General features: G+C 39.1%; 1 protein-coding gene across 2 annotated transcripts in view; it reads left to right on the top strand.

Annotated features, from left to right (window-relative positions):
- The first annotated feature begins 11072 nt into the window (after positions 1 to 11072).
- COL28A1 (collagen type XXVIII alpha 1 chain) overlaps positions 11073 to 14596 on the top strand; it is a 151515-nt gene continuing 147991 nt past the window's right edge. For both annotated transcript variants that reach the window (XM_024577166.4, XM_053926548.2), the window contains exons 1-2: positions 11073 to 11326; positions 14392 to 14551. In XM_024577166.4, the coding sequence (XP_024432934.2) occupies positions 14428 to 14551 (124 nt within the window). In that variant the 5' untranslated portion in view covers positions 11073 to 11326; positions 14392 to 14427. The remainder of the gene's footprint in view (positions 11327 to 14391; positions 14552 to 14596) is intronic.

A 14596-nucleotide genomic window follows, 5' to 3' on the forward strand; every position in this document is an offset into this window, starting at 1 on the left:
CTGCCCGCAAGCCCCGCCCCCTCGCGAGCCCAGGAGTCGCCCCGCCCCATCGTGAGCCCAGGAGTCGCCCCGCCCCGGGGCAGGGTCAGTGCTTGGGCTGCTCCGCCCTCCGGAGCGCTACGGTCGGCTCCTACCGGGCGTTATCTGGAGCCTGCCTGCCAGATCCCCGGAAGGTGGACCTGGGCGGCTTTTTGGAGCTGCGTTATGGTTTCAAGCTCCAAACGCTTTAGTTCGTTTGATCAGTTTAAATTTTAATTACAAATGGGTGGCCCTCGATGTAGTAGAAAAGCCAGGGAATTTGCTTTACGATTTATACACTCATTTTTCTCATTCCGCGAACAAGTCTGGCGTGCCTACGGTGTGTCTGGCACCAAAGGTGGGGACACTGGAGTGAACCAAAAAGACGAGGTCCCGGCAGGAAGCAGGCAATTAGAGTAATGCCTCTTTGGGCCTAATACAGTGCTCCACCGGGGGAAAGGGCGCCCCCTTAGTTTTGGGGAGTCAGGAATGCTTCCTCGAGGCTCTGTAGGTTGAGACACGCAGGATGAGTATGGGGTTAGCCGGGAGAGGGAGTAGGACGGAGAGGGTTGGAAGAGAAGAGCCTTCTTGGGTGGAGGAAGAGCCAGTGCAGGGTCAGCAGGGAGGACGGAGCAGGGGGGAAGCAGTGGCGTACTGATGAGGGAGCAGAGGAAGTGGGGAGAGATTAATGAAGATGCTGTGTCAGAAAGGTATTTGGATATCAGGTCAGTGAATTTAGATGGACTTTTTCCTGAAGGCCTCGGTGGAGTCATTGGGAGTTTTTAATCAGGCAAGTGGTGTTTTAATCAAGCAAAATCAGTTTTGGGGGGGAAAGGGAAAGACGTAGGTTAAGTATCCGAATGAGAGTTGATGGGAACCAAAACTACCAGCAGTGTGGAGAGAGGGGATGGAGAGAATTGTGTGGCCTCGGGAATATTTATTAGGTGGGGTGACTGAGTGAGGGAAATTGGGGAGTCTAGATTTCTGGCTCCCATAACTGAGTGAATGCCATAATTGAGGGCAGCACAGGTGTTAACAAATCTGACACAGAGGCTTTCCTCAGATGCCTGGCAGTCTTTGCTTGTCCTGTTCATGCTTGAGAGCAGACGGTGCTGGGCTTTTGGTGACTGACATACATGATCTTAGTCCTGATGACCTTTAACGCAGATTGTTTTGGTGAGAGGATGAGGTTGGGGAGAGTATTGCCTGTGGAGGTCTCAGGCTCCTTTTCACCCTGCCATTTGGAGAAGTAGAGGCTGAAGAAAGTGCTATACGACTGAGGGGACATACCACATCCACTTCAAAGACTATCTTGCCAACCTTCTCAGTGGTTTTTTGGGGGGGCTCTAGTCTCAAATCCCCACATGCAACCTCAGATCAATACGAGTTTCTTTCCTATCCACTCCTACCATACATCCCCCTCGTGCTCAGAAGGTGACTTTACTTCCTACTTCGGAAAGAAAATTGAAACTATTAGATTGGAATTCCCACAGCCCCTGCTATTTTCTTTTTCCCTTCCCCAACATCTTCACTCACACCCATTCTTACCTTCTTCTAACTTACATAGATGAAGAGAGCCCTATAAGTTTCTCCTCTTCTGGTACCTTACAGTGAAAGGGGTCCTGGTCTGGGCCTGTTAGACACTGGGCCACACGGCAGGAAATGAGCTTGAATGTACTGCGCTTGAATCATCCCAAAGCCATTCCCCCACCTCCCAGTCCTTGGAAAAATCGTCTTCCACAAAACCAGTCCCTGGTGCCAAAAAGGTTGGGGACCACTGCACTATCAATTTTCTACTCTTCCATGTGTCTTCAACCTTTCCATTTCTACTCCTGTACCTTCTTCTACATATGTTCAAGTCATTCCCAGTTTTCTTCTCAAAGGAGAGGAAGGCGCTCGCTCTCTCTAACCCCACATTTTCCTGTCTTCCTCGAATGCCCTCCACTCAGGATTTTATGCCCACCACTCTACCAAAACCTTCTTTACTTGCCTATTGTTGTCTTCCCTTTCTAGGAGGTATGTGCCACGTCATCAATTTTCATTCTGTTATACCTCCACCCCCAAGTGTTAGCAAGGTGCCTGGTGACCCAGTTAGAGATGACAGTTCCTTGGCCTTCCTTTCAACTTGTTTGGCTGTATCACAAAGTTGTGGCCAGTGACATATGAGTAGAACTGGATTATGTCCCTTAAAAGAGAAGCTGCTTGCCATCCACTCCCTTTTCTCCTTTTCTGCTGTCTGGAAAATGGCAAAAAGTAACATGGACTAGAGATGGAAGCCATGTATTGTATTAAGGAAGGCAAAACCGCCCCATTAGTCTAAGTATGAGCCTAATTCAGGGATCTGAGGTATCTTCGTTAGATCAATAACAGCCTTCTGGACAATTACAAAGGAGATAATAAACTATGTTCTTTTAAAAATCAGTGTTTGTTTGGACCTATTTGTCATTCTGTCTTACTTAGCCTGTTCCCTAACTAATGCGCAGGAACTTTGTCTGCTTTAATCTCTGATAAATCTCCAGGACCTAAAGGAGTGTACAGAGTGTATGCACAGTAAAAATTTGCTGAATAACTCCTAAACTAATTCTTCTCTACTCTATGCTCTCCTCCAGCTAATATCTTTCCTATCGCGTCTAAGCTTGTGAAAGTATATTCTTTTCATGTTTCTACCACTTCCTTGCACTTTAAAGTCCCTAAGGAATAAGTGGCACCTTTTTCATTCCGCTTGGAAACTGATTCCCCTTCTCCACTAACCTGTGTTTCTTGTGAGTAAAACTGGATTATGTCCTTTAAAAGAAAAGCAGCTTGCCATTCACTTCTTCTCCCTCCCTGCTGGCTGGAAAGTGGCAGACAGCATTTTCCTTGTGGGTAGTAAACCTGTAGTGTAGAACTTTGGATTTCCTATAGTGCCCCCTGCGTAACAAACATTCTAAAATATTTACTGAGTGGCAGAATGCACTGTATTGGTTGGAAGATTACACTGTATCAGAGAATTTAACAGACTGCTCTGAGGTTACATTAGTTGTCTTTATAAAACAATGCATTTTTAAGTATATTTTATTGATTATGCTATTACAGGTGTGCCATTTTTTCTTACCTTTACCCCTCTTCCTTCCAGCATCCCTCCCCTCAATTAGTTCACATCCATGGGTTGTACATATAAGTTCTTTGGATTCTCCATTTCCTGTATTCTTAACATTCCCTTGTCTATTTTGTACGTACCATTTATGCTTATTCCCTGTACCTTTCCCTCTGGTCTCCCGTCCTCACACTCCCCACTGATAACCCTCCATGTGATCTCCGTTTCTGTGATTCTGTTTCTGTTCTAGTTGTTTGCTTAGTTTGTTTTTGTTCTTTATTTTTAGGTTCAGTTTTTGATAGTTGTGAGTTTGTTGTCATTTTACTGTTCATAGTTTTGATCTTCTTTTTATTAGACAAGTCCCTTTAACATTTCATATAATAAGGGCTTGGTAATGATGAACTCCTTTAACTTGACCTTATCTGGGAAGCACGTTATCTGTCCTTCCATTCTAAATGATAGCTTTGCTGGATAGAGTAATCTTGGATATAGGTCCTTGCCTTTCATGACTTTGAATACTTCTTTCCAGCCCCTTATTGCCTGTCAGGTTTCTTTTGAGAAGTCAGCTAATAGCCTTATAGGAACTCCTTTGTTGGTAACTGTCTCCTTTTCTCTTGCTGCTTTCAGGATTCTCCCTTATCTTTAATCTTTGGCAATTTAATTATAATGTGTCTTGGTGTGTTCCTCTTTGAGTCCAACTTATTTGGGAGTCTCTGAGCTTCCTGGACTTGCATGTCTATTTCCTTTGCCAGATTAGGGAAGTTGTCCTTCCTTGTTTTTTTCAAATAAGTTTTCAAATTCTTGCTCTTTGTCTTTTCTTTCTGGCACCACTATGATTCAAATGTTGAATGTTTAAAGTTGTCCCAGAGGTTCCTAAGCCTCTCATTTTTTTGAATTCTTGTTTCTTCATTCTGTTCCAGTTGAATGTTTATTTCTTACTTTTGTTCCAAATTGTTGATTTGAGTCCCAGTTTCCTACCCTTCACTGTTGGTTCCCTGTATATGTTCCTTTATTCACTTTGTATAGTCTTCACTTCTTCCTTTATTTTGTGGCTGTACTCAATCATTTATGTGAGCATCCTGATTATTGTGTTTTGAACTCTGCATCTGATAGGTTATCTATCTCCTCATCGCTTAGATCTTTTTCTGGTGTTTCGATCCGTTCTTTCATTTGGGCCATATTTCTTTGTCTTGGTGCACCTGTTGCAAGGGGCAGAGCCTTAGGTATTCACCAGGGCGGGCCAACCCATGTTACTGCATTGTGGTGCTGTATGTGGAGAAAGGGTCTGAGAGGGAACAATGCCACTTTCTCGGCTCTTGCCCTGCTTTCAGTCACTTCCCCTGCTACTCACAAGCAAATTGTGCCCTTTTGGTGCTGATTCCTGGGTGGGTGGGATAGTGTATGTTCTAGGACCCTGGGGGCCCCTCCAACGGACTCTCCTGTGAGACTGGCAGTTTCTCCCATGGCCTCAACCCCCACAGGTATTTACAGCCAGAGGTATAGAAGCTTTCCTTCCCGGCACTGGAATCCTGGGTTGCACGGTCTATCTCCCCAGTTGTTCCTCGTAGTTTATCTGCACACAAATGTGCAATTTCCCAGTCCTCCAGCCACAGCCTTGCCACGAGTTCTCTCTGCCCAGCTGCCCATCTCTGCCCCTCCTACCAGTCTGGATGAATGTTTGTTCTTTAACTCCTTGGTTGTCGGACTTCCATACAGTTTGATTTGGTTCTGGTTTTGGGAAGTTCTGGTTGCTTTATGTTTTTAAATTGGTTATTATCCTTCTTTTGGTTGTGCGAGGAAGTGAAACATATCTACCTATGCCTCCATCTTGGCTGGAAGCCTAAACCAAGATCCAAACAATGCATTTTCTTATGGATGCCAGAGTTGCTAAAGGTCAGTTTCAGGGGATTTTTGGTTGTTTGCTTTTGTTTTTCATTTAAACTTTTGGGTCTGTAACAGAATGTTGTTTTTTTAAAACTCCTTCATTTATATCGTGGTGATCCAGGATAGGATTTTTGTTGTCATGGTTTTAAACCAATGAGGGACTGCAGTTGAACTGCTAATGGCCTTCCTATCACTGCTGCTCTCCCCAGCCATTCAGTTACTACTGGAACATTCTGTTAGGTGTGTGACTGGCTGATCCCAACGCCCTTTAACTTCCACACGTACAACATCAGTCTTTACCTGAGAGCAAGTTCTACTGTTAGGCACTGAGAGGAAATTTTGGCCCTGTAAACATGTAACATAGCTTTGTAATCTGTTTCCAAACATTGAGGAGGAAAATGGTGCTTTTCAAAAGTGTTCTAGCATATTCTCAAATAAATTTTATAAATCAATGCACTTATTCAAATGTTTTTGAGATTACATCTAGCATTGTCATAATAAACTTACTTAGCTGCCAAGGTTATGATTTTTAACATTTTTTAACATTTAAATTCTAAATAAACTGTCGCATCACACTAAATATTTCCAACAAAATTTAAATACCTTAATGAGAGTTTCTCACTATCTTTAATTTAAAATTTTTGTGAATAAGCTATTCTTTAGTTGTAGGAAATTCTATATTATTCTATTTTTTTTCTTCTTAAACTTGTATTTCCATTCTACTTTCTCCCACTGGATTGTTTGTTTGACGACAAACAAGTACAGAGCATACACTATGTGCTAGAGACCTTACAAGACAGACTCACTTAACACTCTGCCTAAGGCTGCGTGCCCTGAGAACCATATTTCAAGATGGAGATTAGGATGGAGGATGTTTATTAGGGATGTTCTTGGGATCGACACCTGCAGAAGCGGGGAGAAAGATGCAGAACTGGGCAGAGTGAGAAGGGGAGCTGTGTTTCAATACCAAAGAAGGCCTCAGCCAATTCGTGGGAAACTTTAGAACTAGACTAGCCTTTCAGGGATGTCTTCCCTTGGGACAAGGGACACCAAGCCTTTATACTACCCACTGATATAGATGTGTCATCAAAGTGAGCTGTCCCTTGAAGGAAACATGCTTTCCTGGAGTTAATTCTTCACTCAGTCACCAGAGTGATTTTTCTAATATGAAAATGTGATCATGTCACTCCACTGCTTAAAGCCATTTAGTGCTTCCTTACTGCATTCAAGATGAATTCTAAACCTTTTAACGTGGCACAAGAGAAACACCTTACTTATCCTCTGGTGCCTGCACTGCCAACCACTGCGTCACAGTCTGGTCTCAGTGCCCTCTTTGCAGGTTGCTTTTATAGATAGTATCACACTTCACTACCACTGTCTTTTTTGTCTAATGCTTTGTTATGAAAATTTTCAAATGTACAGAGAAGCTGATGGGATAATACAGCAAACCCGCCATCCACCACCTAGATTCTGCAATTAACATTTACTATATAATTGACACATTTCTCTACCTATTCATCTACCCATCCTGCTATCCATTTTCTTTTTTTTATGATGCATTGCAGTGTAAGTTGCAGACAACTGTACAATGTACTCCCTAATACTTTAGTATGGTATCATTAACTAGAGTTTGATATTTGATTACTTAAAAATTTTTTTTGGTAAAATTTACCATTGTCCTTTGTTTGCCTATCTCCTCCATTGGGCTGAAGAGACTGGGTCTTATTTGTTTTCTGCCCAATGCCTCCATATAGTAGAAAAATTAATGTTTGTTAAATGAATGAATTTTAGATTTCATCAGATGTTACTTAGTTTCTTGATTTATAAATAAAAGTAGTTTATCACTCCTGTGATTCATGTTGTTATTCGTCTACCCTGAAAATTTGCAGAAAGCAATTTACATTCTACCTGTTCAGCATCACAGGAAATTAAGAATTTTAATTTGTTAGTGATAAATAGTAGGCAAGTGACCCTCACATCATGTCTTTCTACAAATCCCCACAAGGTGGTGCCCAAATATCTTTTTTCAAGCAATAGTCCCTCAATACTCACTGTCCTCGCTGATTTGCATATTTGGCATTTCTGAATTTGACCAATCAATATAATAGAAAATATATAATTAATTAATTGTTATTTTACATGAAATAAAATTATACATGTGTGATTTCAGAAACCATAGTTCTGGATGTAAACAATGAATAATGATTATAATAGGTACTTTATGTCTGCACAGGGTTTCATATTATTAAGTTTTTTATATCCCCAAATAGTAAAATATTAATCCTCTCAAGCCATTTTCACTGCAAACTCCATCCTTAGGTAATATACCCTTAGTACATAATTTAAAAGGATAGAAGAGGAAACAAACTATTGTCCAGGAAGAACTATAATTTAGATGTAACAAAAAACAGATGATCCTATTACCTTAATTAATAACAATGTTGTGTAAACTGGAGTGGTAATGAGTTGACATAATGTGAGGTAAATTATTTAATGTTCTTAAAACACTTTTGTTCCGGGAATTTGATAGAATTATTTTAAAAACATTTTGTGTTCACTATTCCTATTAAATCTCAAATGGACTAACCAGAAACTCAAATGGCTGTTGAGTTTCTGAAACTTATTCATGAAAATGATATTTACTTATATTACTGGCTGGAGTTTGAGCAAGTATCAATGACATGAACCATGGGCCACAAATCCATGTAACAAACCTGCCCAAACCTGGAGGAGAAAGTTCTTCAGCTCCGGGTTCTAGGAAGTGGTGTTCACTGCCTTTATGACCCAGGCATTAAGATTTACACAGCGATTTATGAGACTCAGTGCATGATGGAATTTAGTCCGAGGTGACTTGCCCTGAGCCATGTGCCACTAAAATAAAACCAAACAAGTATTTTTCAAACATAAATTGTTGGCCATAGATTAGCCTCATTTTCTCCTGCTCTGGCACAAGCCTGGATGGTGCAAAGGCTTAGAAACTTCCTGGGGTATTTAGGGCACTGAAAGATGGCCAACTGATTCACAAACATCTAAATTTTATTTCCTCACTGACTCATGGTATGACCTCTGGGTGGGTCATGACATCTGTCCTCTATTTTGTCATCTGTGAAATGGGTGAAACAAATAAAAGTGTTTTCTGTTTCCTTTCTGTTTTGAGAATCAATGCTATCATTTGTCCCCAGCATAAGAAAAGGTCAAACACCATCTAGTGGGCAATCAAAGAATTCACTAGGATTCAGTACAATAGTTTCTAATGCCTGAAAGTAAAAATCAACTAAACGAAAAATACAAAATACTTTCCCCATTAAAAGTAGAAGTTGGCCAAAGCTTAACTAGATCTAATCTTTCTCTTTGGATGAACTCTGCATGAAAAACTTATGACTGCTCTATCCACTGACTGAAAAGAATAATTTTTAGAAAATTGAATATTCAAACCTGTGATAGGACAAGACCTATCCACTTTCAGATATTTCTGAGAAAGGAAAACTGTAAATGTTTCCAGAAAGCACTCAGTTTTTTTTCTTTTTCTCTTTTTTTAGCATAAAATAATTTGCTCTTACTAAAGAATAAATAACACAGAATAGGCAAAATCAATTATGAAGGAAAATTTCAGAGAAAAATTTTAATACTCCTAAGATTGGTACAATGGGAATCATGCTGTCACTGTGATTTAGGGTACTATGTGACACAATTGTTCAATCTGGGGACCAAATGACAATAATGAAGCAAGATATATCAGGTGGAAACAATACAAAAAACAACTGAGTAGAGGGAATGCAGAAGCATCAACTCGGTCCAAATCTGGTGAGGGCAGGGGCACTGGAGTCAGGCTGCTCCAGACTTAAGCAATGCCACATTTTCTGCATTTGATCACCAGTGATAATTCCACTTCCTTGTCTTTGAATACTTTTAATCCGTTCCTAACTTGTTAAATAAACCCATCATTTTAGCATTTCTTTAACTTCCTGAAGAATGACATGAGAGAATGGCCAAGTCATACTTTTGGAGCCAAGAAGAACAATATATCTCAGAAACTTCAGAGCCTTGGGGCAAATGTTATAAATTCTATTACACCAAGATTTTATACTGAAAAAAATATATAAGGGAACCTCTAATTTCTCCAAATTGGGTAGAAGGTCATTGACTTCTCCCTTCTTAGTTGATCATGGTCTCTTCTATTCTGGATAGTCAGTATGGAAGGTGGGCGAAACTGGGAGAAGATTGTGAAACATTTCACTAAACCTTGACCTTGGCCCAGATATATAACTGTGATACAAGCTTGAGCTGATATGTTATTAGCCTTTTTTTGTGTGTTTCTATAACCTCATGCAGACAAAACCTTCTGATATTTACAAGTCATCCCAGACTTTGGTTCCTCTTAATTGATCCTAGAACCCCAAAACACCACCACTACTGAAATGGAGATCTTGGCACCAGTATCAAAACAAATAAAGCCAACACAGATTCTGCTTCGGTGGAGTATTAAAATATTTTGAAAAAAGTTGAAAAAGATTTGTCTAGCAGTGCTCTGGAGGAGAGCAATCTGTTGTATCATGGTTCTCAAGGGATTGAGGAGCACTGAAAAATCACTTCTAATACTCATTTATTCAGCAAGTATTTATTAAGAACAGTTAACAGGCAGGAAGGCTTTAGCCCATTTCTCCTAGGAGTCACCTGTTTGCTTCTTAGAGGTATCATTATTCTTCAAGTTGTTAATCTACCTAGGAGAAAGAGAGCTGACCTTCTGAAAAATGCCACTTCCTTATCCCATGATTCTCATCTCACAGAAGTGAAAAGTGTGGCTAACATCCACAGGCTATGTAAGCTGTGTAGTGTAAATCTATAAATACATATGCTTGCTTCCTGGGAAATCCTGTGGTTACTTCTGCAATACACCCACTGATTCTTTTTTTTGTTACCAAAGCCCTACAGCACTCCCTCAGTTCCTCAGGAACTGCTTTGTGGTGAGGAGACAATGAAAGCACGAACCTTCACCTGGACACTTCATTTGATGGTGTGATAGTTGCTCTAAGTGAGTCTCAGTGGTCAGATAGTTCTGAATTAAGACCCCATTCTGGCATTCTCTAGTATTAGTGTAACAGTGGGCAAATGACTGAAGTCCTCTCTGCCTCATCATCCTGAAAATGTGGACTCTTATAGTACTCATTATAGGTAGGTGGCTGTGCTTTTGGAGGGCTAAATGCCATAATGTGTGTGAAGCACTGAGCATAGTACCCAGCTTGGCAAACTGTTCACCAAGTGGGAACTATTATTGTTACAATAGCAGATGCATAAATGCTAAATTGTATTCCTAGGAAAGCTGACATAAGACAATTATATGGCTTTCTCTGGTCATCTCACTATTCTCTGTCTCCAAGGCAGTCCATGGAGAAGCCACCCTGTCAGTTGTTTAGGGGTCAAGTGGCTTATAGGCCGAATGTTTTGTACCCATCAACGTTGATTTAACAAGGGCTGTAACCAGAAGGTAGAAAAATAGGAAGAGAGAGAGAGAATGGAACCACTGCAGTGACCACATTTCCTGGACAGAGACCTCAGAATATTAACCCTTGTAAACCTGCCTCTTATGTTACAGTTTGAAAGGCTGTTGATAAGTAATTCAGTTTAAGTGGGAACCTGAAGTCCCTATGTTAGAGATAAACCAAGGACTAAATTTAGATCACCCTTGAGAGAGAGAGAGAGAGAGAGAGAGAGAGATGGAGAGATTATGTTAACCTTTTATTTTATTTTATTTTTTGTAAACCTTTTATTATGAAAACTTTCAAAAATCACAGATGTAGAAAGACTAAAATAATTAGCTTGTATATACTCAACATCCAGCTTCAATAATTAGCAACCCATTGCCCCTCTTGAAAAACCAGTTTTGCATCTGAGTCTGGAGTCATTTATACTCCTTCACAGAGCTTTTTAGAACCAATCTCTAACAGAGCACATACTCCAGGCAAAGAAATGTAAAAATAGAAAGTGAAGAACACAGCATGAGAACAAAGGCAGACTGTCAATAAATGCCTAAAATGTAAAAAAAAAAAAAAATTTGCTCCATTTGTTTTTAAAACAGTCTGGAAAACACAGGCTTGTTCCGAAAGGACACTATTCCTTTAAATTACTTAGTGATCCCACCCAAATCTTGCACCCTGGCCAAATGCCTCACCACTCTTGCTTTAATTTAGTCCAATAAACATGAATGAAAGATTGCAAAAGGTCCAAAGACAACTTTTATTTCCCACAGAACAGAGAAATATTCAATAGTCAATTCAAACCCCAACGATGGTCCCTGCTATTGGCATTTGCTTAACCAGTCTTTAATTCCTGTTTGACGAACTTGACAAGGTAAGACATAACTGCTTTGTTTTAATCACTTGTAATCGGAGAGGACCATTGAGAACTGTGGAGGTCTAAATGGTTTACATAATTACTATGTGAAAATAGCTTACCAAAAAATGTCATCCTCTGCTATTACCTTATTATTAGAAAATATGAAGAATTTTAGAATTTTAAATTTATTTTTAAATTATTTTAAAATTAATTGTTAACTTACAGCCTGCTGCATAGCACTACAATGATGTTAACATCTTTCGGTGGATCTTTCTGCTAATTTGAGAAAGTTTTTATAATTAAGTATTAATTGCAGAATACTTTAAAACGTGGTTAGTTTGACAATTTGAACAAAGTATTTATCCATCATTTTATCTTCAGGTAGAAACAAATGAAATGCAAATACTGTGAGTAAAATTGGTAAACTCTGTTGAAAGATAATTCCATTTATGAATTTATCTTTAAAGTCTCTTGGAGTTATTGATCATGATATTTATCCAAAATAAATTTTAGGCAAAAAAGGCAAAAAAATATGGCATTTGGATAAAGATAATCATTGTTTCTGAATTTATAAAATTTAACCAATAAGTAAACATAGAGATTTATATTCCTTTCACTTAACTAATGACATTTCCCCTGAAACATATTTTACTTGTATGTGACATTTAAATGAGAGAAAGGTGGGAATTTATTTAAAATAAAGGCAAAAATAAGAATTGGTGAAAGTGATTAGAAATGGGAGGGCTCTTAAGATGCCAAACTAATAATGATTTCAGGAAGGCAGAGAAACTGAAAAACTAAAGAAAGAAAAGTGGAAAGGTATAAGTGTGTCCTCTAATATCAGAAAACAGAAAGGAATACCAAACTTTGGTTTGGGAGAGCTAAATAAAAAATGTTGGAGCAAATAGTAATAAAATATGAGATGTTGTGATTATTACTAAAGATTAAGTTACATTAGTGAGCATTTTATATGCAGAGGTTTAAGCAGGAATTAGTGACTATATGCCAAGAAAACTGTATGAGCAAGTGCTTAGTTTTGGAGAAAGATAAGTCTTTATTTAAAGTCAGCATTTTGAAAGCCCAGAATGAGGTCTACAAATGAGAAGAAAGTGGTTTTCTTCTCATGATCCTGAATGGTTATCACTTTCTTTAGGTTTTTGACGAGTCATCTTGATCATGTAGCTTGTAAAATCTCTCTTGCTATCAATGAAATTAAATTCTCAGTCTCTTATTTAAAGAGCTTCTGAGCCCTGACTGGCATGGCTCAGTGGATTGAGTGGTGGCCTGAGAACCAAAGGGTCACTAGTTTGATTCCCAAAGTGAAATGTTCAGTCATTTCAAATGTTCAGTCAACTGAAAAGATGTTCAGTCAGGGCACATTGATGTTTCCCTCTCTTTCTCCCTCCCTACTCCTTTCTCTAAAAATAAATAAATAAAATCTTTAAAAAATATATAGGACTTCTGAGAAGTTTCTTCTGGTATAGACTCAACAAAAGAGGAAAGTCATATGTAATACCGGGGATGTGGTGTTACTCCTTTTCCCCCTCTAAAAATGTAATAGCAGCTGTAGTTTGCTTCTAAGCCTTATCCTTAGTCTAATCTTCAGAACTAAATTTGGACATCCTTTTGTATTCTTCTCCTTGTTTAGCAAGGGGATTATATCCAGAGGATCCTGAATGCCCTCTTTGTATTTTATTTCCTTAGCACAGTTTTTGTTCTTTCTTTTAACACCCACCTGTCTCCACATCTGAGCATACCTGGCCTGGAGAGTGGTTGACATTTGATCAATTGCAGTACTTGCTAGCAGAGGTGCTTGGCCACGTTGATAGATACAAAGTCAGCTTAATAAACTTCCTGTCAGATGGCGCTATCCGAGAAACAGACTATGGCACAGAGTTATCCATTGGTTCATCCCCAACTCAACAGTTTGATTCGCTTAGGAATTTCTCCCTATGGCAGGTATGAAAGAAGTCAGTCACCCATCTCATTCTTCACTGCTTTTGCGTATATTTCTACTCCCTACTCAGAGCCTGGAAAAATCGTGCTCATGATTTCCCAGGTTCTATTCCCTGCAGGCAAGGTGCCAAAGAAGGAAAATGTGATTCCTTTCCCAGAACTTCTGAAGGCAATATAGTTTAGGCAGGCAAACATTTCCAAACCATGCAGAACATTGGTTCAAAATCAGCTTTCTTATCCTCATTCTCAGGTATACTGAGCTAGAGTCTTTTCTTACCAGGGAGTTGTGTGACTTTACAAGTCATTTGGTGTATAGCTGGGCCTCCTGAGTGATGGAGATATGGCTGAAGATTTTAATACAGGATTGAATTTTTTATTGTTAATCTACCAAGAAAATTAGTTTCACAGGGCTGTTCAGAAGGGCCACTTCCTGATTTCAACCCCTATTTCTGTCCATTAGCTGGAAGAACAGTGTTACTTAGCAAATCTGTTTGCTCTCATATTCTTTTGATTTATAGGATATACAGTTAGGTCTAGCTTGGAATTGTGATGGAGATACGGTTTCCAAAATAAGAGTAGAAAAGAGAAATGGGGTTCTATGGAAACAGAAGAGTAACTTATGGTAATTTTTAATTTGAGCTTTGAAACTCACTGAAGTTATACGTGTAAATAGTAAGGCTGAAATGACAGTGGTTCCCTACAACCCTGTAAAAATGGTGAGATCATCAGGAATTTGTTATAATGAAAATGAGTGGAACAACCATTGACGGTCTGAATGTGGGAATGCCAAAGCAGACCCTGTGATTGAACCACAGCCACCATACCGAATGGACCGAAATGTTTGAAATGGCTCTCCTGACTCCCTGCTCCCCACAATAAAATGGGAATACAAAGTACTTACATGTAACTCTTGGATGTATAGAAATATTCACTAACAGATGTTTCAGTATACTGCCATGATTTATTTGCATTAGAAACTTTAAAAATCTCAATGTGCATATTTTTCTATAAATATGAATGAAAACTTTTTCTCCCGTCAAATGCCATTTTTCAATTTTGCTAGATTGGAAAATAGCAAACACTATATTTTATTAAAGTATTTATAACTGATTTTTCTATTAAAGGTGCTACAGGCAGATGATTTTTCACCATCTACCAAAATGTGGAACAGACATATTGTCTTTTATCTCCTGCTTTCGCCAGTTTTTATGAGTCAAACAATATATGGACAAAGAAAGAAAGGATCAAAGTCCAACTTACTTGCAAGGAAAAATAATCCCCAGGGTAAAAAAAAGTTTTGTTTTTGTTTTTAATAATTCATTTTAGCTT

Source organism: Desmodus rotundus, chromosome 6 (genome assembly GCF_022682495.2).
Source record: "Desmodus rotundus isolate HL8 chromosome 6, HLdesRot8A.1, whole genome shotgun sequence".
Taxonomy (NCBI): domain Eukaryota; kingdom Metazoa; phylum Chordata; class Mammalia; order Chiroptera; family Phyllostomidae; genus Desmodus; species Desmodus rotundus.